This window comes from Ovis aries, chromosome 13 (genome assembly GCF_016772045.2).
Source record: "Ovis aries strain OAR_USU_Benz2616 breed Rambouillet chromosome 13, ARS-UI_Ramb_v3.0, whole genome shotgun sequence".
NCBI classification, from domain to species: Eukaryota; Metazoa; Chordata; class Mammalia; order Artiodactyla; family Bovidae; genus Ovis; species Ovis aries.
Genome location: NC_056066.1, coordinates 64,994,612 through 65,020,865, shown reverse-complemented (window position 1 = coordinate 65,020,865; position 26,254 = coordinate 64,994,612). Strand labels below are relative to the sequence as shown.

The 26,254-nt window shown below is 39.1% G+C and overlaps 1 protein-coding gene across 15 annotated transcripts in view; it reads right to left on the bottom strand.

Moving 5' to 3' along the window:
- PHF20 (PHD finger protein 20) overlaps nucleotides 1-26,254 on the bottom strand; it is a 135,527-nt gene that overhangs the window by 61,098 nt on the left and 48,175 nt on the right. For 13 of the 15 annotated variants that reach the window (XM_060397750.1, XM_060397753.1, XM_060397751.1 and 10 more), the window contains 6 exons: nucleotides 25,999-26,083; nucleotides 17,147-17,226; nucleotides 13,504-13,888; nucleotides 9,155-9,268; nucleotides 7,887-8,075; nucleotides 7,177-7,356 (listed from right to left, as the gene is read on the bottom strand). In XM_060397750.1, the coding sequence (XP_060253733.1) occupies nucleotides 7,177-7,356; nucleotides 7,887-8,075; nucleotides 9,155-9,268; nucleotides 13,504-13,888; nucleotides 17,147-17,226; nucleotides 25,999-26,083 (1,033 nt within the window). Of the gene's footprint in view, nucleotides 1-7,176; nucleotides 7,357-7,886; nucleotides 8,076-9,154; nucleotides 9,269-13,503; nucleotides 13,889-17,146; nucleotides 17,227-25,998; nucleotides 26,084-26,254 lie in introns of those variants that run through there. The other 2 variants (XM_060397756.1, XM_027977138.2) reach the window with 1 other exon arrangement.

The following is a 26,254-nucleotide window of genomic DNA, read 5'->3' as shown; positions in this document are numbered from 1 at the left end:
TTACTCCTCCTAGCTCAAGCTCCAGGTAATCACACCACTAACTCTACTACACACTCTCTTGCAAACAGGCAAGTACTTCAGTTAGTTGCCATGGTTTCAAAATTATTCCCTAGAAAATCCTCCATGCAACCTCAAGAAACAAAACAACATGAAATCTTCCCACCATCTTTTCCAAGACTTCCCTGTCCCACCTTCATTTTACCTTATTTCTATCTTCGCCACAAACCTGAGATGTGGCTAAATTAACTGACATGAGACAGAAACTGCATGTGTGTGCAAACTTTAAAACAAGCACTGGGATTTAGCCTCTAACCTCATCTCCTCACTCATCTCCTCTGCACAGCGTATTTCCTAGTGGTGAAGAACAATTCATTGCCAAGTGACGTCTAACATTAACATCACCCTTAAGACAACATAATGAAGAGCTCAGTCTGCTGAGCTAAGGGACGTGGCTGTGATAGAGAGTTCTCCACGCCAAAAGAGACTTCTAAATTCTGAGATTAAATTTCCACCAAATTTGCACATCAAGTCTAATAATCCCTCCCAAAGGAGAAAAAGTCGGCTGAGGAGAGAAGCCCTGCCATTGAGAAGAGGCTCAGCAAGAAAGGAGAGGATCCTTGGTACCCACAAGCCCACAAGCCCGAGGCACAACACTGTGCACCAGTGGAACAGAAGACCAAAGGCATGAGCCAGAAGTGACCCTTGAATACTTTCAGTTTACAATTTTCAAAGAACTGCTCTGCCACTGCATTCATGCCAGCTACATAGAATCTGATCAACAACAAAAACCTGCCCCTCCAACCTAAATTGAAATTATCCACATAAAAGTATAAATTCTGTACACATACAGTCATCATGGTATAAAAGTCTTATAAAAACAAAACTATTTAAATGTCATTAATTTTAACATTGTAAAATTTTCTATTTATAATTTAAATTACTCTTTTTTTGTTTTTTGCTGCACTGAGCACCTTGCAGGATCTTAGTTCCTGGAACAGGGACTGAACCAGGGCCAGGTCGATTGAACACATTCCAGGTCGTAACCACTGGACCACCAAGGAATTCTCCCAAATTTAAATTACTCTTAGTGTTTGAAAAATTTGAAAGTAATGCCTTTCTTCCAGAAAGGCAAAGAATTTCAAATCTTACATTTATTATTAAATATATAAATTAGATTTACATTTAGTATAACACAAATGAGTATGTAAATGTATAGATTTCATGACAGCTTATATTAAATAAAGTCACAAGTACACAGTGTCAAAATACAAAATCGCTAAATATCCAACTGACTACCTTCTCTCCATTTGAACGAGCCTAGTAAGAGATGTGCTACACCTCTATTCATACAGTCCCCTCTGCTGGAATACCTAGTTCCCTGTGTTACTCATGGGGTAGTGCTATACATCTGTCAAGATTCAGCTTAAACATCATACCTCCCAGATTAAGGTGGTCTTCAGGCAGGCACTGATCTTCCATCACTGACACTTATTAGCACAGCATCTGCTATCCAGGGCAACAGGACACTCTAATCAATCTGAGCAAAAAAGATATATGACCAGAGCTTCCACATCCACATGTGCAGTGTCTTCTCACCATGCATGCCCTAACTGCAGGAAGACAGTTTCATTTAATCTCTGCTATTTCCCTGAGTCTCTCACTAAAAGTGTGTCTGCACATCCTTCTTCAGGGAACCATGCTCGACCCAAAAATCTCCACAAGTGTCTTCATTCTTCCTCTGGGCCCATACACACCCAAGAAGTTCTGCTTTGGGAACTCCACAGCCTATCTTCTCCACACACATGAAGTAAGAAGGTTACAGACCACCCAGGTTTACCAAAGGAACACTTCCCGGGTCCCAAACCATATCATCAATAGACCCTCAAGACATTTGATTCCATAACTTGTTTCTGGCTAAATTCTCTAACAAGGCCATGTCTTCCTCTCTTAGGCTGCCATAGTTCACAATATAGCATAGTCCAGAAGAGGGATATCCTACAAGCCCCCTTTGGCCTTCACGGATATTTAGAAAACACCAGAATTTACTCACACTAATTCCCTCATCCACTGCTTTACCTCTTTCAATTAATGTTAAGTCAAATTTTATAAAATAAACAACTTTTTAAAGAGGAACACTGGGGACTTCACTGGTGGTCCAGTGGTAAAGAATCTGGCAGCCAATGCAGGACACATGGGTCCAATCCCTGGTCCAGGAAGATCCCACATGCCGCAGGACAGCTGAGACTGTGAGCTGTAACTACTGATGCCCAAGCGCCTTATGGCCTGTGCTCTGCAACAAGAGGAGCCACCATAGTGAGAAGCCCGAGCACAGCAACTCTGCTCACCCACAATAGAAAATGTCCATGTGAAGCAATGAAAACCCAGCAGAGTCAAAAATGAATAAATAAAAATTTTTTTAAAAGATGAACGTTGATCAAGAATCTTAGAATGGGGTTGGGGTGAGGGGGAGATTTAAGAGGGAGGAGACATATGTATACCTATAGCTGATTCATGTTGATATATGGCAGAAACCAACACAACACTGTAAAGCAATTATTCTCTAATGAATATGATCATAACTATATTTTTTAAGTACCAAGGAAAAAAGGATGTAGATTTTTAAAAATTTCATTATTATGAAATACAATGATTAAAAGTAAAAGACAAGCAACAGACCAAGAGAAAATACAGTACAATATATACAAAAGACAAAGGATCTGTATCAATAACATACAAAGGAAACTTGGCAAATCAATAATAAAAAACAAATAATCCTACAGGAAATGGACAAAGACTATTTAAAGACAATTCACAAAAAATAGACTAAAATATTCAATAAAACATGAAAAACTGTTCAATCTCATTTTAAAAAATACAACTTAAAAAGTAAACCTTGTTTCCAATGTTAACCTACATTAAAGAAAATTCAAAAGATGAGTAGTATCCACAGATAGCAAGACTGTAGGGAAAACACGTACCACACTCTGTACTGTACCACACTCTTGATCATAATATAAAGCAGAATGGTCTTTTTATGAACGATGATTTGTCATCGGAATTTAAAACACGCATTCTGTTGAATCTAGCAATCATACTTATAAAAACATATCCTACAGGACTCTTCATAAGTGTTCAAGGACTACTATATTAATGCTTGAAATACTTTGCTATTGCTTAGTAATAACCTAAATATCCATCAAAAGGAACCATTTATCAGAAACATAACATTAAATTATGATTTTTTTTTGCACTACCAATAACATCCAAATAGCTATTAATGCAACACACAACCATGGTACTTATCTTTCTGTGATAGTCATGGATATGTGCAACTACCTAAACTGTGTCTCTTAACATGAGGTAGAGTTTTCTCTGTCAGTAATGGTAGAAGACCTCCCATGGAAACAACCCTTTTGATTACAACCATTATAAACTCTGGGGAAAAAATATAAAAGAAAAAAATATCTAAAGGCACTGAAGAGCAACAAAGAGAGACAGAAACACGAGTCAGACATTTGAAATAAACTTTCCATGTAAAGGTGGGCTCCAGTAAGAAGCACTGCATAGCTAAAACCCTTGAGTCTTATTGGCTGAAGAAACAGAAGACAAAGTTCAGTGCAATGACAACAGCTAGAAAGTGAGGAGTAAAATCTTAGGAAGAAGACAGCCACAAAAGGGTGGCCTCATTTGATACATTTAAATTCTGTCTGATCTCTGACTTATCTCCAAACCTATAGAATTCCAAGAAGACCAACTAAAGCTCAAAGACTGAACAGAAGTTTCAGATTCTGCCCACTGCAGGAGAAAAGAAAACATAAAACAGAAGCATACTGCAACAATTCAATAAAGATTTTTATTAATAAAAAAAGGTCTATATCAAGAAACTGGAGTTTTGAGTTCAAATAAATTTCCCTTTAAAACAGAGAAATCATTATTCTTCAGAGGAACATAACATAATCCAAACTACAACCTATCACTCACAATGCAAAGGCTATAATCCAATACATTAGAGATACAAAGAAATGGGAAAGTGTCACCTAGAGTGAAGTCAGTCAATGGCAATTAACTTCAGGATAATCTAGATGTTGTTAGATAGGTATTTTTAAAAAGCTATTGAAACTATGCTTATGATGAGTAAACAGACTGAAAATCTCAGCAGAGAATATAGGTGAATAAAAGGAATATTACAGAACTAAAAAGTACTAGAAATAAAAAAATTCACTGGATGGGCTTAAAAGCAGAGTGGAGTTGAGAAAAGCATTTGAAAATATATTGAAAAATTTTCAGTCTGGAAATGAAGGGGGAAAACTGAACAAAAACATAAAAATCCACAGAGTTCCAGTGACCTGTGGGGTAGTTTCTAAAAGTCTCACATAAATTTGATGAAATAAGTCAGTTTTCATATTCAACTCAGTAAATTTCAAGCAAGTTATATATAGCACTAAAACAAATTTTAACACGTCATAGTCAACTGCTAAAAATCAAAGATAAAGAAAATCTTGAAAGCAGCCAGAAAGAAAACAACACATTACAGTCTGGGAAAACAACAGTATGAATGATCACTAACTTCCATTCAGAAACAATAGAAGACAACGAATAACATTTTTAATGTTATTATAAAGAAGTGATACTTTAAAGTATTTAAAGAAAGAAAAACTGTAAACCCACAATTCTATATCCAGTGAAAATATCCTTTAAGAATGAAAGTTAAATAAAGTCATGTTCAAATAAACAGAAACCTAGACAATGTGTCACCAGGAAACCTGCCCTACAGGAAAAAAAAAAAAAAAAACACACACAAAAGGAAAATTTAACATGAAAAGAAATCTTCAAGAAGAAATAAAGAAGAGAGGTTCAAGAGGGAGGGGACATGCATATACCTATGGCTGATTCATGCTGATATACAGCAGAAACAAATACAATATTTTAAAGCAATTATCCTCCAGTTAAAAATAAATAAAAAACAAAAGATATGAAGAATACTGTGGATATGGTAAATACATGTGTAAATCACTATCTCTTTTATCTTCTTTAAAATACATGAGCAAAAATTATAATACTATACTGTCAACTTTATAGCATAAGTAGATTCAATTCATGTTATAACTAGAGCATAAAAAGGGGGTGTTAATGGATTACACAACATTTTATATAAGATGGTTCAATATTAACTATAAGTAAACTGTGAAAAGTACATATATACATTGTAATACCTAGAGTAACCTCTAAAACAAATGCTAAGAAGTATAGCTTAAAGCTAATAGATGAATTAAAATTGGATTTTAAAAATTCAATTAACCTGAAAAAATAGGAAAGAAGGAAAAGAACAAAACAGAGGATCAACACACAACAAAAAGCAAAATGGCAGACCTCAATGCAATCGTATCGCTAATTTCATTTAATGTAACTAAACAATGCAGTTAAAATCCAAACCCAACTATCTATAAAAGGCAGTTTGAACTTAAAGGCATAGTTATATTGAAAGAAAAGAGACAGAAATAGACAGACCATGTATATAGAAAGCAAAAGAAAGGTGGAGTACCTGTTCTAACATCAGAAAAAGGAAACAAGAATAAGTCAATTTTCATATTCAAGCTCAGTGACTCTCAAGCAGGTTAAACACGAAACTAAAACAAATTTAAGCACATCATAGTGTGACAGTCCGGAGAAGGCAATGGCATCCCACTCCAGTACTCCTGCCTGGAAAGTCCCATGGATGGGGGAGCCTGGAAGGCTGCAGTCCGTGGGGTCGCTGAGAGTCGGACACGACTGAGCGACTTCACTTTCACTTTTCACTTTCATGCATTGGAGAAAGGAATGGCAACCCACTGCAGTCTTCTTGCCTGGAGAATCCCAGGGACAGTGGAGCCTGGTGGGCTGCCGTCTATCGGGTCGCACAGAGTCGGACATGACTGAAGTGACTTAGCAGCAGCAGTGTGACAGTCAAGAAAAAGACTACCACCAAAGATACAGTGATATTTCACATTACAAAGAGGGCAATTCATGGTCACGAATTCATGGGGCTTTCACTGCCAGGGCCCGGGTTCAATTCCTGGTCAGGGAACATTCCACAAGGCTTACAGCCAAAACAAAACACAAAGTGGGTCAATTCATTAGGAGGACATAGCAATTAAAAATATGCATGCAAATAAAAACAAAACTTCCAAATTCATGGATCAAGACTGATAGAATTAAAGGGAGAAAAAGATAAATCCACAATCACCCATCTCTTAGTAACTGGTAGAAACAGATACACACAAAGAAAAAACAAAACTAAACCAGTGGCAACGTATCGAAAAAACACCATCAACCACCCTGATCTAACTGACAGATTTACAACCATGGCAGAACACACAATTTTTTCAAACGCATACAGAATATTCATCAAGACAGATCATATGCTGGACCAGAAAAAGCAGCACAGCAAATGTATAAAGATTGGGGTAATTCCCTGGCAGTCCAGTGGTTAAGATTCCATGCTTTCACTACAGAGGGTGTGGGTTTGATCCTCGGTAGGGGAACTAAAAGCTCCCATGCCCCCATGGCATGGCCAAAAATAAAAACAAATAAAGATTGAAATCCTATAGAGTATGTTCTTTGACCATCATGGAATTATATCAGAAATCAGCTAACAACAAGGTATCTATTAAAAAAACCTAACACTTGGAAATGAAACATATTTCTAAGTAACACACAGTCAACAAATAAATCATAGATAGTCTGAACTGAATGAAAATGAATATACAACATATCAAAATTTGTAGGATACAGCTAAAGCAGTGCTTAGTAGGATATTTTATAACTTTAAATGCTCATATTAGAAAAAAGGATCTAATCAATGACCTATATTTCTAGAAACATTTAAAGAAAGAAAACAAGATCAAAATAGAAATCAATGACATTTTTCTTAAATAGAGAAAACTAAAGCAAAAGGTTAGTTCTTTGAAATTATTTACAAAACTGATAAATCCTCAGTAAATCAAGAAAAGAGAGGAAGTACAAATTAGCAATATCAGACAAGCATATAGCATTTTTTAAGTATATAGCTTCAAAATAAGAAATTGTTATTAATAAAGGGTGAAAAAAACATTAGGAAAGTTCATTTTTTTAGTTCACAATCAAAGCAGAAGCAAAAGCATATTTTATAAGTGGATTATGTTAACTCTAAATATGAACCTGCCACAGTAGAAATCTCTTGTAATTCAGCAAGGGGAGAAGCCGGTTCTGTTTTCATAGTGTTTTCTCCCATTGACTTGCAGTTCAACTCCAAGCCTGCAGGCCCCAATCCATCCCCAGTGGAGTGGCAAGTTATTGTGGATGAGACCTGGCCAGCTTCCAAAGGAGATTTCAACTGACCTAGAAGAAAAAGAGAAAGATTGGGGAACATATACATGTAGTTAGTCTGAGAACCAAAAGTCCCACAAAAGACTAATAAAGTCAGGGTCTTTTTAGAGGAAGCTGTTCACTTCACAGCATACAAGAATACATTCACAGGCTCTAGCACACATAGTCAGGGTTGTAAGCATATCAAAGAAAAAGGCTAACAAGAAGCTAAAGTGAAGGGAGGATCTACTGGAAATATTAACAAAAAGGCAGAGGCACTAGAGTAAGATGGCATCAGAAAGACGGAAGAACAAGGCTCTTTAGCACTGTACCTCCAACCCAACATTCACATACACAAGCAAAATCAATCACAAATGCACACAAAAGTTTGTCTGTGAATCCTCAGTGAAAAATAATATGAGAAACACTGCAGCCAAATCAATATCTTGATTTCAAGACAATCTAAAACTTGTGTAAGGCAGTACACAATGACTGATTTAGACAGGTTCTCACCAGACAGGCAGCAGATTGGCAAGACCATTCTAGAACAGACTCTGACTCACCTTCTTCTGATTCCTTGGTATTGGATGAAGTGTTTTGCAAAGGATCAGTATTAACCGTATCAACCAAATCTGATACAACCAAGTCAGGATCTAGAATTTCGTGGGTCCCATTAGTGGACAGCCTGGAAGACCGTCTCCTTGATAAGTCTTTGTCAGTGTTTTCCGAGTAGTTTTTTGACTTTTCCTGGGCTATAAACCATTAAGAGAGTTGCAGTCAAGAGACCAGAAGAAATAACTCTGCTACTACAGATTTCTGGGGCTTCCCACGAGATGCTAGTGGTAAAGAACCCACCTACCAATGCAGGAGACATAAGAGATGCAGGTTCAATACCTGTGTTGGGAAGATCCCCTGGAGGAGGAAATGGCAACCCACTCTAGTATTCTTGCCTGGAGAATCTCATGGACAGAGGAGCCTGGCGGGCTATAGTCCACAGAGTCACAAAGAGTCAGACACTACTGAAGTGAATTAGCACACACAGATTTCTGGACTGGCTGCCTTGATAAGGGCTTCAAACAGACTTCTGGCATCAATGATGAAAGGAAATACCTTATCCTGGCTTATAGTTTTAAATAAAGGCACAGTCTTTCTGCCAGGACATAATTTTCCTAATTTAAAGATTTATGATATGAAAATATGTGGGCAAGGTCACATCCCACTTGACAAGTGCTATTTTGGGGCTTTCCAACATAAAAATGTACGTATTAACAACACCCCAAGGCAATAAGGTTTACAGAGCCTTAGAGTCATCACAAGTCCTTTCTGGAACCAATAGGGTATTTTTTAAAAATCAATCAATAGCATTTTTTTTAATGGAAGTATAGTTGATTTACAATGTTGTGATAGTTTCAGGTGTGCATGAATATACAGGTTCATGCACATATATATGCTCTTTTTCAGACTCTTCCACTACACTAGGTTATTTTAAAATATATAGCTCCCTGTGCTAGAGTAAGATCAATAAATATATATTTAAAGTTTCACTCAGCATATGAAATCCATCACTTCCTAAGCCATTAAATTTCCAGTGGAATCCAAATCAGATGGGTATGGAAACGGCATTACTGAACTCAACATTAACATAGCTTGTGCTTTGGGATTTATTTTCCCTCTAGCAAAACTCCTCTGATCCAAACACATCCCATTCACACTAGCCCCTGTGATCAACAAGCCATTAGAGTCTATCAGGCCCAGGGGACAACAAGGACACAGGGGAGCTAACCCAATGGTTGTCAAGTTCCAGCCACACATACACAAACTGAAGACTCACATGAATTTTTGTCAAGCCGAGGACGTTTTAACGGGACTTCATTTCCTTTTGATATTTTCCGTCTTCTCAATTCCAATGTTATTGGTTGCAAAGTTTGAGAGTTTGAATCCACAGCTACAATGTATATAAAACCACACACACACAAAAAGATATGTAGTTTTTTTTGACCAATTTTCATGCTGTATACAAATAAAACATATATATATGTGTGTGTGTATATATATAATATATAGGTATATATGTATATACACACACATCCACACAAATCGTTGCATGATAAATAAACCCTCAAAGGGCATTCTTACTTAAGCCAAAAGGAGTAAAAAGTGAAATGGGTGAGAGATTACTACCTTATAGGAAATGCTGACACCCTGCAGACTGACCTCTGAATCTTTGTGATCTTTCCTATGACCCAGCTCTAGTCATATACTGATCTCCTAAAACCCAGTCCTTAAATATCCTAATATGACTCCTTTAAAATATGAGGGTACAAAGGCAATAGTAAAGTCATTTTTATAACCATCAAATCTTCTCATCAAAATTTGGCTTATCCAGTACTCAGGAAATCCACCATGTAGGCTAATTCTTAAAATGTTGTACCCTGGGACTAAAGTTTGATTATTATTTTCAGCCTCTACTTGCTGAACTGGTCAGTTTGGCATTGGTCCTAGTTTTGAGGGACCAAAGAGAATGTCAACATTTACAACCTCTTAAAAATAATTCCAGAAAAATCTCAGGAGACCACGCTATTTGATAGCCAATGTTCCAGACAAGGCTGCTTAACACTGGCAAATCCAGCACTGACATAATTTTAGCAGTGCAGAAGCTAAACCCTTAGACAGTACTCACTTTTTATTTTTTAAACCTAACGCTTAAGAAGTTCTCTCCCATCAGGAAAGATAAGAATCAAAGAGGCAGGCAGAAGATAAAAAACAAAAGAAAAGAAATTGGGAAGCTTGAAGGAAAGGTAGGGCTACGGGGTCTGATGAAGGTTGAAACGAGAGAAAGCAGCAGCCAGGGGAAGGAAGAGAGGGAAGAGGGAAGGAAATGGGAGGGGAAGAAGGAGGGGGAGAGAGAAGACTCATCTAAGACCAGAAGCTTCAGATCTGCCATGTCAAATGTACAAAGGACAGAGGGTTGAGCTTTGAAGAGGCAAACCTGATGAGAATGCTGATCTCTTTGGTTCTTTGTGTGTTCAAGCTTCTCAATGTGCCAACAGTACTTCGTTCCAAGGGTGGGAACTTAGAGATCACACACATTCCACATTAAATACAAACAACCCTCCCTAAATAGCTCAGATCTGGGTCCAGTAAGGTCTGCATAATCTAGCGAGCTCAAGCCTCCACCATGTCAATTGACTTATTTCAAGCAATTTTTAAAGCGGATTTGAAGTATATGAAATACTGGCAAGCCTTCACATTGATACCATATACAAAACGGGGCTAACCACGCAGAAATTCAATGTTTCCCAACAATGAATTCTTTTTACAGTAAGAATCATCTGGGAAGGTTGTTAATAATTAGTATTCCCAGATCCTGCTCCAGAGATTCTAACGAGAGGAACAGCTCAGACAAGTGTTAACAGTAAGCTTGGAAAACCCCAGTTCTCTATTAAATTTGATCCTATCTTGTGTAACATCGTACACTTAATACAAGCAATAAACTGAATGCCCCATTTTTAATCTGAGTGAAGTAAGGTGGCTTCAGAGAAGCAGTCTGCAGACTGGAATGCAAGTATCCCAGTCTACACTTTCCAGAGAGTACAACCCACTGTAAGAGTAACCAAAGGGGATTCTGTTTCAGAATGCTCAAGTCCCACATACTCACTCTCTTCCCTAAACTATAGTGAGGACACAGCAGGTTTCTGCCTGTTCACACTGTCTACCTTTTCTTGAATAAGTGCCCTTCTCCCACTTACACAAAAAGGCCTGCTTATTTACATCCCACATCATAAAACGGTACACTGCACAGAGGTTTAAAACGTCTAGACCTTCTCAACAGGGGTTCCTCATTTGAAAACAGAACAAAGGTTATTTTCTTAATTCTCCCAAGAGTGGTTTATAACTAGTACCACCACCAACTGGCAGAAGTCAGTTCACTACAGGTTACAGATGCCTTGGGCATTAGAGCTTAATTCTCTGTTGGAATCCTACTGAGAAAGCCAGTGAATTTAGACCACTGCTGTCCAACAGAAATATGAGAGCCACAAATGGAAGCCACAGAGATAATTTTAAATTTTCAGTTGTCACTTGAAAAAGTTAAAAAAGTGAAAATAATTTAAACTTATATTTTATATTTATGTTAAATATATAATTAAAATAGCTACATATTTATATTAAATAGATGAATTATACTGAATAGATTTAAATTTTATATTTATATAAAATATTCTGTAAATATAAAAAGTAACATTTATATACTTAAATATGAATATTTAATTCATATTTAACCCAATGTATCCAAAAATATCATTTCAATATGTAATCAATATTTTTAAACTATTGAGATATTCTACATTCGTGGGTGGGTTTTTTTTTGTTGCTGTTGTTTAGTACTATTTGCAATCCAGAGTGTGTTTTATGGGTTTTGTTTTGTGTTTTGTTTATTTGGCAATGCCATGTGGCTTGTGGGATCTTAGTTTCCAGACAAGGGATTGAACCCAGACTCTGGGCAGTGAAAGCACGGAGTCCTAACCACTGGGCAGCCAGGGAATTCCCTCCAGTGTGTGTTTCCCCATCTCAATTCAGAATAGCCGCATTTCAAGTGCTCAATAACCACAAGTGGCTAGCAGCTACCATACTGGACAGCCTAAGTCTAGGCCCCAGTTAAGCAGAGGTACAATGCTGAGCTATTTGAGAGTGAAAACAACCACTGAAAGGGGAAGTGCCTTATTTCAACTGGGAAGAAATCAAACCATTGTCCAATTTCATACCTTAAAATTAGGACTAAGATGTAAGAAGGCTGCCTACTGGGAATGAGCACTAATACATTTATTTGAAGTAAATAAGAGTTTTTCCACAAAAATTACATATGATGTTGCTGTCTGGATTGACAGATAAGACTGGCTTTGCATTCTGCATCATTAAGGGGACAACATATGGGTTGATGCTGTGGTTCCACAGTTTTTTATAATTTGTTTTGGGTTTTTTTTTTTACCCTTTTATTTTGTATTGTGGTACAGTCAATTAGGGCTTTCCCAGGTGGCTCAGTGGTAAAGAAATCACCTGCGATGTAGAAGACATGGGTTCAGTTCCTGAGTCAGGAAGACTCCCTAGAGAAGGAAACAGCAGCCCACTCCAGTATTCATGCCTAGGAAATCCCACAGACAGAGGAGCCTGGTGGGCTACAGTCCATGGGGTCACCCAAGAGTCAGACACAACGTAGTGACTAAACAACAACAACAAACACAGCTGACTAACAATGCTGTGATAGTCTGAGGTGGACAGAGAAGGGATTCAGCCATACATACTGTAGTTCCACAGTTTTGATGAAAATATATTTTATGTCATAGTTTATATTTTTCATTTATCTTTGGCAGCTATTTAGACTTATAAGAAAAAAAACAGGTATCACTTTAAAATGGCAGGGATTCATGGTTTTTATGTAAAGTACACATAACCAAGAATATTTGCAGGCCTCTGCCACATAATCATAGACAGTGTTCAGTACAGAGATCCTGGGAGGTTTTCACGCCACTCAATCCAGCGAAGGAATGTTTGGCTTAGGAAGAAATTCAGGGTTTGTTTCTTTCTTGGCTAGTCTAGAAGAATTCCAGATTTCAACTTCTTAAAATAATTGTGTACTCGTCCCTAAATCCTCTAACCTTGACTCTACCAATTAGCCATCTCAGCTTTTCATTTAGATTGAAAATTACCAATCCATAGTCACTCTTCAGAGAGCTCAATTTCAAATGTAACCCGCCCTTCCCAGGTCCAGTGTTTTTGTTCCTACCTCCTCCAGAGATACCCACACCTACTCACCTCTCTTTTTTCCCCTTTCATGTTGCTCATGAAAACACTATTTCCAGATTCCAGTTTCTAGGTAAGCTAACTTGAAGTGAATCATTTGAACTGGCACAAGCAAAAGGCCTTAGCTTACTAGGTTTTATCATATCAGCTGAAGCATCTAGTGAAGAGCTATCTTTCACCTCAGAAGCCCAGCCAAGAATATGTTTCCCAAATTTATGTTCCTCTGGATATATGCCTCCCATAAAATTCAGCTCCACGGACATGACTTGTTTTCGGGTGACAGGATGACTCAAGGTCAGTCACGGAAACAAAGGGTTAAATAACAAAGTTATAAAGAACCACAAAAAGAACACTCTTGCAGTGCACACCTGGGAAACTCACCAGTAGGAGCAATGGAAGGGGGTCGGCCTCGCTTTCTTTTTGGCTCCCTCAAGTTTTCCTGTGGACTCTTCACAATGTCATTTTCAGGCTTCTTATCCACTTGAGCATCTCCAGAATACTCTCTGTCATTTTCTGAAATGTTCTCCTTATCTTCCTTCTCGTTCTTGGGAAGGCTCTTCTCTGACGCTTTCCCCTTTTCAGCACAGATTAACTTTCCTTCTTTATCAGACTGCTTGGCTCGCTTTTCTGTCTTTAAGGCTTTGTCCTCTTTGTCTTTCTTCACAATGGCTGTGGGTTTTCTCTGTTCTTTAAACTTTTCTCGTTTATCAGATGATAGAAGACTTTTGTGTTCTGTTTCTTTAGGCCTAGCATTACCCACAATATTCTAAAATGAGCAAAATAGCGATGAAACACACTTTGTGATTACTTGCAAATATAAAACCAGGTGGTTTTTTGTAAACTTATGAAGATAAAAGAAATTAAAAGAGGATATATTTCAGGTCACATAATGGAAAGCACCACTGAAAATATCCATCCATATGCTGAGGTTTGAGAACCAGTCCTAAGTTTAAAGAAAATAACAGAGTCATGTTGAATTCCTTCTGAGACAATGCTATCTCCCGTATGATTAACAAGTCACTGGAAAGTAGTTAAAGGGACAGACAACTACCCCAGGGACCTCTTCTGGGAAGCAATCTTTTTGATAGCGATGTTCTAAGAAAATGCCTTCGTGCCCTGTCTGTTGTCATCCCAAGCGTGACTATACTGACCCAGGGTCTTTCAGAAGTTGACGTCCTGTGTAGAGAAGAACCCAATAAGCTGATAACTGGTGGCTGAACAGGAAAGCTGTAAAGATTGACCAACTCAGAAACAGACTGTCTTTGCTTCCTCTACTGGGTAAAGGCTGTGCTCAGTCCTACTACGTTCCTGAGCTACTGAGTTTTTGTGCATCAGGAAGAAGTACTACTTCTTGGTTACTTTCCTAAATTACTTTCTTTTAAAATCTCGTTTCCTAGTACACTGTCTACTGTCTCATAATAAAGCCAGCTCTGAAAGCTCCAGAGTTTCTAAAACTACAATTAAGTTTCTTTGTGTATGTATCTTCCTTCCAAGACCTCAAGAGAAGAGCAGAGGCCACCACATCAAGTTTATATGGGACCCCTAGCACCAAGCACAAACTAGGCACACAGAACTTTGCCAGGAGCAAGAAGCAGTGAGTAAAAGTTTACTCACTAAATATGCAGTGAGTAAAAGTTTAATTTGTCCCAAGGGGAAAAATAATAAATAAAGAGAATCCTTGTGGTTAGAGCCTAGGAGGAAATTTCATTTTTCAAGTCCTCTAAATCGTTTAAAAGCAGCTAGGTTTGAGAACAAGCCCTCCTTAGTAACTGCTGGCAGAAATATAAATTGCAACCACCACGAAGAGGGGTTGGCAATTTGGGTCAAAAGACTTCGCTTCTACTTTTGAACTAGAATGAATTCCTAGAAATGAAATTTGCTAATAAAATAATTGGACTTATGTACCCAGACTTACAAATATCTTTAAATGACCACTAAGAAACTGGTTACACAAAGTTGGGATATATACTTATTATAAATACTATATAGCCATTACGGAGAAGGCAATGGCACCCCACTCCAGTACTCTTGCCTGGAAAATCCCATGGATCGAGGAGCCTGGAAGGCTGCAGTCCGTGGGGTTGCTGAGGGTCGGACACGACTGAGCGACTTCACTTTCACGCATTGGAGAAGGAAATGGAAACCCACTCCAGTGTTCTTGCCTGGAGAATCCCAGGGACGGGGGAGCCTGGTGGGCTGCCGTCTATGGGGTCGCACAGAGTCGGACACGACTGAAGTGACTTAGCAGCATATAGCCATTAAGAGCTATATTCCCAAACAGGACTTAGGAACTTGGTAAAAGATTATTGTGTTAAAAGAGCAAGTTACAGAACAGTAACATATGACTCAAATTGGGAAAAGAAATACATATATACATAAGTATCTTTTTAAAAAATACAGAAGGCTATACATCAAAATGTTACGAGCAACTGTATCTAGATGACAGAATTAAACAATTTTTACTTTCAATGTGCTTTTCTGTGCTTTCTAAATTTTCTACAGCAAACAAATATATTTTTATAAGTACAAAAAAAGATAAATGTTCCTTAAATATAGATGATCAAACCATTTAGGGCAGTAAATGCCTATTTAAAAAAAAAAGAAGCAATTACTATATGAAAAAAAGCTTTAAAAATTGACAATTATTTTTTAAGAAGTTTTGCTTTGTAAGTGGCCTTGCTGAGAAGTCATTTATCAAAAACACTATGTCCTCTTGGGAAAGGAAAACAAACAGGAGCCATGGGCCTGTGCTTGACCACCTGCCAGGTCTGAGATGACAAGAGATACTCAGAGGCAACTGGGAATTGAGGACTGAAGACCCACAATCCACACAGGGTGAGGTGCCCATCTCCAAATCAAGGCCCCGTGAGTACTATCAACCAGAGACAGCAGCTGAATGTTATTTGGAGCCCTGTCCTTCCACTTGGGGAGATTCTAGACACAATCTTGCAGCTTTTCAGTCCTCTGTCTAAATTAACTCATTCCACAAACTTAACACAAAAACTGCCAAATTTAAGGCCAAAATAATGTATACAGTGCTGTGTAGTTCCTGAGATGCCCGAAAAGCAAATGATCAAAGAGAAAACATTTTCAGGGCTAAAGCTTTATAATTCTATCTATTTTCTGAAGAGGAAAACCAGAAAAGGGCAAAAAACACTTTTGAGGCTACCTTTAACAATATCATGTATCATGATGCTTTGAAAATGATAAATATGTATAGAAGAATTTATTAAAGTAAAAGCATTTGATCGTAAGACAACAGGTTCCAGCATTACTGCCACATCAACCACCCACAGAGATAAGTAATAGTAACGATCAGAATCTTTCCCCTCGCCTGTTTCGTTAAGACATAAATGCAAAATAAACTACAAGGGGAAAAAATCATGAAGAAAGTAGGCAACACTTTATAGTGTCAAAACTCAGGACCTGTGCTGAGACGTGGATGGTGAAAGGGACAAGAGAAAACAAACTTTTCAACCCAGGCACATCCAGCACAAGCGACTGACTAATCCATGCCCCACCAGGCCGCGGCCCTGAGCTAGAGGCAAAGGCAGAGGAGGAGGAGGGAACATCGCAGGGTGTCCTCAAGCGCCCAGCAAACTCCCCAAGAGAGGAAACAGCTCCCACCAGGCCGTGGCCCTGAGCTAGAGGCAAAGGCAGAGGAGGCGGAGGGAACATCTCAGGGTGTCCTCAAGCACTCAGCAAGTTCCCCAAGAGAGGAAACAGCTCTGGGGGCAGGGCACAAGGAGAGAGAAAAGAAGAATCCCCAGGTATTTTGGAAAAAAGACCTAACAGGTAATGGTACTTAAGTATTAGCACTTCAGAAGAGAAGACTGTATGAAAAGGAAAAGGCAGAGAGAGAAAAACATTAACAGTATCTAAAAACTTGTATATTGCTTTCTGGAGAAATCATGTCAGATGAAGGGAAGAATCTGCCATCATGAACAAATATAGCATCTTTGAGAAACAAAACTACAATATTAGCATTATGCATACAACAAAAGCATAAAACCACAATTCTCACCTGATCTTTGGAAAAAGCTTTGACATGAATATGTTTGACAGTCTGAACTACTCCATCATAAAATTTCACAGTGTAAGTACCTAAAATTCAAAAAGATACGATTTTAACTTGTAGTTTTATGAAAGTGACGAAACTTTTCAAAGCATAAACACAAAGGAGCTCCAACAACAATAATAAACCTACAGGAATTAAAAAACTGTTTAAGAATCACAATTAGTCTTTCTTATGTCCAAGATAGTAATATGTTTGCCCTTTTTCTCTTTATCATTATAGATTTATTTACCTACACAGATCAAAACCCATCAAAAAAATTCATTTTTATGGTGCTACACTAAAATTTTTAAAACTTGCACTGAATTTAGAACAAGAGCAAATAGCAGTAAAACAATTAAGAATGTAAAGAAACACCAACAACGAACTACCAGAAAGAGAAATTAAGGGGAAAATCCCATTTATCATTGCTTCAAAAAAAAAAAGAGTCCTAGGAATAAACCTAATTAAGGAGCTAAGGACCTGTACTTGGAAAACTATAAGACACTGATGTAAGAAACTGAAGATGACACAGATGGAAAGACATACTGTGTTATATTCTTAGTGGGAATGTAAATTGGTGCAGCCACTGTGGAGAACAGTATGGAGGTTTCTCAAAAAACTAAAAATAGAACTACCATATAACCCAGCAATTCCACTCTTTGAAATACATCCTAAACAAAAACAAACACATTAATTCAAAAAGATACATGCACCCCAATGTTCACAGCAGCATTATTTACAATTGGCAAGATATGGAAGCAACCTAAGTGTCATCAACAGATGAATGGATAGAGATGATGGATGGATACATGTATACATGGATATACACACACACACTGGAACACTACTCAGCTATTTAAAAAAAAATGAAATTTTGCCATTTATAGCAACATGGATGGACCTGAAGGAGAGTATTGTGCTAAGTGAAATAAATCAGACAGATAAAGACAAATATTATATGATCTCACTTATAAGCAGAATCTAAAAAATACAAGTTAGTGAATATAACAAAAAAAGAAACAGATTCATAGATACAGAGAACAAACTAGTGGTTACCAGTGAGGAGAGGGAAACAGGGAGGGGCAAGATAGGGGTAGAGGATCAAGAAGTACAATTATTATGGATAATCTACAAGGATATACTATACAACAAAGGGAATATAGCCAATACTTCATAACAATTATAAGTGGAGTATAACCTTTAAGAATTGTGAATCACTGTATTGTATACTTGTAACAATATAATACTTTATATCAACAATGCTTTCATTAAAAAAAAAGATGTAAGGAAAATGCAGGTTTATTGCTTGGTGAATTATTGCTTATTATTTAATCTTTATTTTCTGAGCTGAGAAATAGTAATATCCTTTAAACTTCAAAAGAAATATGACCATCTGCTAAAGATATGCTTTTAGAGGTCCTAATAATCTCAAAATCCATATGAATTACCTGCATGTTACTATGTTTAAAAACAGAGACTAGGCCAAAGCACTAAATAGTGCCTGCTACAGTTAGTTTTATTCTTTTTTTTTTTTTAAGTCTAACAAAAATCACTCTCTGCTAAAAAATTGAAACTGGTAATCCAAATAATCCTGTCCAAATAGGCATTCACCTACAAAAGTTCTCATTAGTTCCACCCAAACCAACATTCTCAAACTTTTGCATTTTAAAACCCACCCATGTCTCTCTTTTGCTGGTTCCAGGAAGTTATTTAAAAAAAAAAAAAAAAAATTACAGTTAATCTTGTCAAGATTACCAATGAACCACTGGTAATCATGTAATGGTTTACCACTGGTAAACATGGTTAGTTTTCAGAACTAATTAACGACTCAACATGGAAGGAAAAAAATAAATCTCAAGGGTTGGGAGCAGAATAATGCCAATAGTGAAGTTAAGGTCACCTGGCTGGTTGCCTCCATCTTATATACTCTCTCCCCACCTCGCCCACCTTTCTCCTCCAGTCCTAAACAGGGCCCTGCAAATGGCTACCACCTCTACTGAAACCCTTCCTCTTCAGTGTCTCAAAGTCCAATGCAATATGAGCCCAATTATTTTCCAAATCTTATTTCAAATTACTAGCATACAATACCCATCAACTCAAAGTGACTAGCTACTTGCCACCCACTGAAACTGTCTTGGGACATTTCCACCTCCACATCTTTATCAAAGTGTTTTCCTGCCTGGAATGTGCCACTCATCCTTGAGTGCTCAGCTCAAAAGACCACAACATTCCTGTAAAACCTTCCTGACTTCCCTGGTCCTGGAGATTTCTCCCTCCTCTGAACTTCTCACTCATTTGGTTCCTGGTCCGCAGAGCCTCACACTTAGGTGCCTTCACATAGAAGGCGGATGCCAAATCAAAGGCAGGCTCTCCAAGGACAGAGACCACATCTAACACCAGTTTCTCACACAGCGCCTGGCTCACTGGACTCCAGTGTTTCTCAAAGTGTGGTTCCCCGGACCTGTAGCATCAACAACCCCATGAACCTATCAGAAATGCAAGTTAGCAGCCCTTCTCATGATATACTGAATAATAACTTTGGGAGCGTGAAACAGAAATGTGTGTTTTAATAAGGACTTCAGGTGATTCTGGTGCACACTGAAGTCTGAGAACTACTGTCGTAAACAATTAGTAATTACCTACTGATTTTACTCCTGGTAATTACAAAAGTGACTATTTGTCACAAGTATTGTCAACACATAAAAGCGGCTAGCAAACAAGACGGATATATAGTTGGTTGGTTAAAGCAAGCAATGAGATGACAGGCTATGATAAGGACTTTGTTAAGGCAGGTCAGCAATTACTAATGAGTACTTAACAACGAAGGCCTGGGTTCTTGTCTTCCTGCCTCTATTGTGAGGGTGTTGGCAAACAAAGCAGCAGTGCTGTGGGGCTCTAAACAGGCCCTTTTCAAAGCAAAGCTCTGCTAAGTCTAAGGACTGCGGTTTGGGGGCATCCAAGACTACACTTTCAATGATCTTAATCAACAAAGCTCAGCATCAGTTACATCCAAATGGAAACTCTCCATTTCTACAGACATTTCAAATTGCCAGGACAACTTAAACCGTGCTATGCAAAAGTCCAAGATTTTCAGCTACTTGAGGTCAATTTTGAAGCTTACTCTTGACGGCAGGCTCAGATGGAGGCCTCAGAGGAACAACAGAGCTAGAGGCAGAACCCAAGCCTGTCTGCTGACTTCTCTCCCGACCCAACATGCCTATTCCCCAAGTCCCTCAGCCTCAACTCCAAACCACAGACCCAGAGCAGTACTGGCCCCTCTGAAATGACCCAAACTATGGCCAAAGGGCCTAGGGGACCACTGCTGTTAGATAACAATATCCCAGCCCTGACCCTTTTTACTTTCAAAAACTACAAGGGGTCATCTTGAAACTTTCTCCCTTGATCATGCACACAGCCTAACTTGGGCTTCAATAACTCGGAGGAAACACATCCCACAGACAACAGTGGCCGCGACCTGGAGAGAGGCTCCAAGTCGACTTTAAGGGTTTCGTGCATAACTAAAAGAACGTCTTCCCACGGAATCCTCCAAAGGGTGGCTGGCAACGATCTCTCCCACGGCCACAAACAGTATTAACAAAACACTTGTAAATGATAGATTCAAAATGAGAGCATTAGTGACACAAACGCGACCTGCCTCAGGCTCCCTTAAGAAGTTCCAGTCTCTACCACATGAAACCAAGCTTCCTGGCCTTGCTCTCTATGGGTTAAGAACCCAGCATATCAGACAACCCTATAGAAGTTAGTAATAGCAGAAGGCATGTAAGAACAAAACTTGAGACGGGTAGCAAGCTCATCTTCTCCAGGACCAAGGAAAGAGGGATACACAGGTGACTCTGGAAAGGACTGATTTACATTGCTCCTGAAATCTACCGTAACTGTGACTTCAGGGCCCTTTTTCTATCCCGCTCTTTCTTCAGGAGTCACAGAATTCCATAATATCATGGACAGGAGTTTTCAAACATGGTTTCTCAAAGTCCTGAGGTTCCCACAGATGTGCCTCAAAGGTGGGCAAGGGGATGGGACAGGTTCGTGTCTGCAGGCAAACCTTCCTCTAAGCCTTCTCCTCTTAGTAATTTTACATAATGGGCTTAGGTTCTGCACCCAACAATTTCCCAGATTGCTTGTCTATTCTAATTCCTTCTTCCATTTACAACTGCTCAGATGAATTCAGAGCAATGAGAGTGAACTGCCTATGATCATCACGCAGGGACTGGGACAGAGCCTGTTTCCACTAATCAGGGCTCTCAAGACACCACTGGAATCCAGGAAGCACAGACCATCTACTCCCACCCTACTGTTTCAGGTGCACATACACGTGTACACACACACACACACTCCCCCATCAGGCACCTGGCCCTAACTGAAACTCCGGCTGTTTAAGGAAAACCCTGCTCCACAGAAGCAGGCTGATACTGTGGCCACTGCAGTTTCAGGAACCTTGGAGCCCCGAGGACCTCCATGCAGACTTCCGGGCTACTATTTACATATGTGCTCTGCAACCTCAAGCAGTTTCTCCTGTGAGCTGACTTCCTCATCTGAAAAATGAGAATGGGGTTGATGGCAACAATCTTTCCCCATTTGTATGAAGAAGAAATGAGCTCAGATACGGAGAGTGCTTAAAAAGGGACTGTCACAGAGCAAGGGAACAGTTGCTGTTGTTTAGCCGCTAAGTTGTATCCAACTCTTTGCGATGCCATGAACTGTAGCCTGCCAGGCTCCTCTGTCCATTGGATTTCCCAGGCAAGAATACTGGAATGGGTTGCCACTTCCTTCTCCAGGGGCTCTTCCTGACCCAGGGAATGAACCCACGTCTCCTGCAAAGGCAGGCGGATTCTTTAACGCTGAGCCACCAGGGAAGCCAAGAGATCAATATGTGGTTCTAATTACCATCATCTATCAAGTCACTTTAAAAAGGAACCCCCTCATCCCCCCACCAGATAGTAAGAACCAAGATAGCACCTGCATGTATGGGCCTAAATTGTTTTTCTATCTCTAGTCAAAGCTGTTCATAGTCCCAGAGTTCCTACATTTCAAACACAGGGTCAGTTACAGCAAGAAGAAAACAAAAAATAGTAATTGCTTTAGCCAGAGACTCGAGAATTAAGATCATTTCCATAGAACCTCCTGGTAAAATGCAGACTTAGGCACTGAACAAAGAGACTGAACTAGGGGGCACAGGACCTAAGAATATGCGTAACTTTAAGGAAGAGGGACCTGATACGCCTGCCTGCGCACTCAAGTTAAAGAACCACAGATCAACAGGAAGGAATGATTCCTCATTTTGTCGTAATGTGAATCTACTTTCAGTTTCCTGTGGAGAGACTGTCTCGCAGAGCAGAAAGGTACAAACCCCTGACAGGCAAGTGGCTCTGACACCTCCTTAAAAAAGGGGAGCTGGGCGGAGCTGAGGTCAACTCACCAGAGAAGAGAAGGCTTCCAAACAAAGACTTCCTGGAAGCAGAATCCCTTCTTTCACTCCAACACAGACCAAGGATCTAACAAGGCTACCAGGTGTGGCTGCCTTCACGGATGCTTAACTGCCACTGCCAAAGACTCATGCCAGGTGAAAAGGGCTAAATAACATCGCATTGTTCTCCCAAGTTTCCAACTGCTAAGTGACTCCCTTAAGAAACTCTAAAAGTTGCTCACTAGTGTGAGTCAATCATGTGCGACACCCAATACCAGCAGCCAAGGCTCTCCACTCTGGCTACAGCCCCTGCCCACCAGACTGCCAGTCGATGCTTGGCCTCGGCAAAACCACCAAGGAGCTTATGAGTGGCAGAAAGATCAGACCAAGCCTTCCCAAGATGAGTCTACAGGGAGTGACTTCCCTGTATTCCCAGCCTCCTTCCCGCAGCACCAGAAAGACAGAATAACTTTACAGGAAATAAAGGGAGCACCTCATCTGCAGAGGTTCAGCTACCACTAAGCTGCGGTGGCCCCTGCTACAGACAGAACTGCGGCAGGACAGAAAACACCAGGGAAAGAGTGAAATTAGAGTCCAGTGTCGTCCTTCTCAATCACGCAACTGAATAGTAGAATAAATCATGACGCAGAAACTCTGCCAGTTCCCCTGGATTAAATCTAACCCAAAGGCAGCACCTAAGAGTCATTATTTCATCTCAAAATCAGGCACAGACCTGAGCTCCCACAAAGGAAATCCCACAGGATTTCCTTCTTAGTCCTGTGTGCAGCAATAATACCACAGCTGGGTGCATTCCCTTTCAGGATTTCCTCTTCCCCATCCTTCCCCATTCTCCTCCCTCTTCCAATTAATCTCAAGAACCAGAGAGGATGGTGGCATAATGCAGGACTTCAGACCCAAAATTTCTGGGAAAAACAGGTTCTCCCCAAAATATCCACTCATTTTCAATGTCCTCCGATTAATTAAAATTCACTGAGCAGAATCTGAAGCTTATTGAACAAATATATTAGGGTGGCAACTGACCATTGAGGGGGCAACCACTACCTCAAGACTCTCCCTCCTATCGTTTTAGCTTACGCAGGAAAATAAACTTGAAAGATTTTTAAAAACACCTTGCAAAGCAAATTAAAAGGACTTTTCTGGGAGTCTAATGGTTAGGACTAGGGAAAGTAAGATCCCATCCTGCATGCCACGTGAAACAGCCAAAATGTTTTAAAGAAAGAAGATTTCAGACCCAACTGACACAAAAAAACCCAACAACTGCAGATAGGGGTCCCTCCTCACACCTCCTCTTATGATTTATCTGCACCTGTCATACCTCCCCCAGTTGCTCTAGCTCAACACCTACTTCATTCTGCCTTGAACAAGTTCTTTATTCTTTTTTAATCCATGATGCTAAGGCCTGGGCTCTACAGATATTAGATGCAAACAGTAGGTTCCTAAGCCTTTAATGGTTCCACCTAGACCCTCACACCCTACCTCTCTATAAGACAGTTCCCAGGACTCCCCAAATCCCTCCTTCCTCAATGTGCCCTTCCTTTCCCATTCTTTTAATCTAAACCCTCTTCTCACTTCTGTCCTCCACGTGACTCTGGGGTATCACTGGAACAAAAGAGAAATGTTGCTTCCTTTCTGCTACCCACTTTATCAACAGTTACCCGTGTTTCTATCCACAAGCTTCATTTGATCTAAGGAGCAGCCGTTTCCTCAAAAGGGCACACCTCCCCTAGGGGGAACATCCAACTTGATCAGAATAAATCAACCTAACAGACTTTCAGAAAGACATCTATGTATACTAACAAACACCTGTGTTTCATATCATGTGATTTAAACCCAGTAAGAGTAGAAAAAAATTACTATCTAAAAAACAAGATTCTAAAAAATAAACTTTTTCTTTTACTCTGACCTTTTTTTATTGAGGTACAGTTGCTTAACAATATTGTATTGGTTTCAGGTGTACAATTTTAGTGATTGACAATTTCCATAGGTTATACTCCATTTTAAGTTATTATAAAATATTGGCTATATTACCTATGCTGTACAATATATCCTTGTAGCTTTTTTTACTTTATTTTTCCCATATAAATGAGATCATTCACCATTTTAATACAAATGGATCTATAAACATGGATTTATAATCTATTTAATGAGTGTTTGATATAATAAACTATGTCTTTTACAAAAAGGATCTGAAGCAGTTTAATAACATGTCACCTGAATAATATCCATTTATTAAAATTAAAGTAACACATATGAAAAGTAATATGAGACATTATTTTAAACATGGCTTAAAAAATGTAACTTGGGGAAAACAAGGGACTATCCAAAAAAACTACCATAAATGAGAGGATGAGTAACTGCTTAAAGAACTTAGAAGATACAGCCTTGCGCTGGAGGCCTGTGGTAAGAGGACTTTGTTTTCAGGGATACATCTGCCACTTCCTCCACCCAGCCTAACAACTGCCAGGACTAGTGAATACAGCAATAGAGGAACTAAAAGTCCTGCTATATGCAAATGTACAGTTCATTTTTGACCATTTCAACCCATTCTGAGATGAAGTTTCTTGTTTACCCCAAGGTCCAGCATTTAGCAGAGTGCTAAATAAATACTTGAATAACTTCATTGAATGAAGTCAATCTAGCCTATCACCCCTAACAGTGGTACTAAGAGGTCCGTTTGCCCTAAAAATTCGCTGCAGAGATCATGGACATACCACAAACATCTCAGTAGAAAATGCTTAAAAAAGGTATCACTTGAGCCCTGCCAAGTCTGTTCTATGTGTCAGGATGTTAACCACACATACCATGTTCATAACCCTCCTCTTCCCTTGCCTCTGTATTCATAAAATGAGCTTGTGTTCCTCATCTTGATTTCTCACATGTTCTGAACTCTGGCAAAGGTATCCTAACTCAGCTCTAAACCCCAGTACCCCAACTTCAACTAGCAACTCTGGTATCACACATCACTCTCAATCACCTGGCATCCACAAAATACGTTTTGGAAGAGATGTTTGTTGCCTGCTTCACTTCTAGACTATTAACAAATAACTAAAAGCAATATAGGGACTTATTTCTTCAATTATATTAGGAACTCCTAGACAGCAAAAACCTGCAAACTTCCCAGCAGAGGGACAGATGAACCATGACTGTTTCAGAAAACAATGACTAAAATTTAGAAGGCAGAGAACCAATCACCCCCTCCTTAAGCTAGCTTTCTCTCCATTTATAATTTCTCCCTAACTCCTGACATAGTAATTAACCTAGAGAAGATTCCAAGGCAATAAATACATACTAAAAATACACCATCAAATTCAAATATTATAAACTCACCCCTAAGTCAAGAGTAAAAACAATTACAACTCAAATGCCTTACCATCCTTGTTAACAGCAGTGACTTTGGCTGGGTAAAAACGACAATCAGACCAGCAAGCAAGGACCTGCTCGTTTATTTGAAATTCCTAAAAAATATTAAAAAACAAAAAAAGATCCTGTTACCAATCCAATTTCATAGGACATACATGGTAACCAAATTCATAAGGCAGGCTGAAATTGACAAGGACATGAAGGGGAGATGGTTACTGGGATGAAGATGTTTCTGCTGTTCAATACTGTGAGTCAAAACAGAAGGG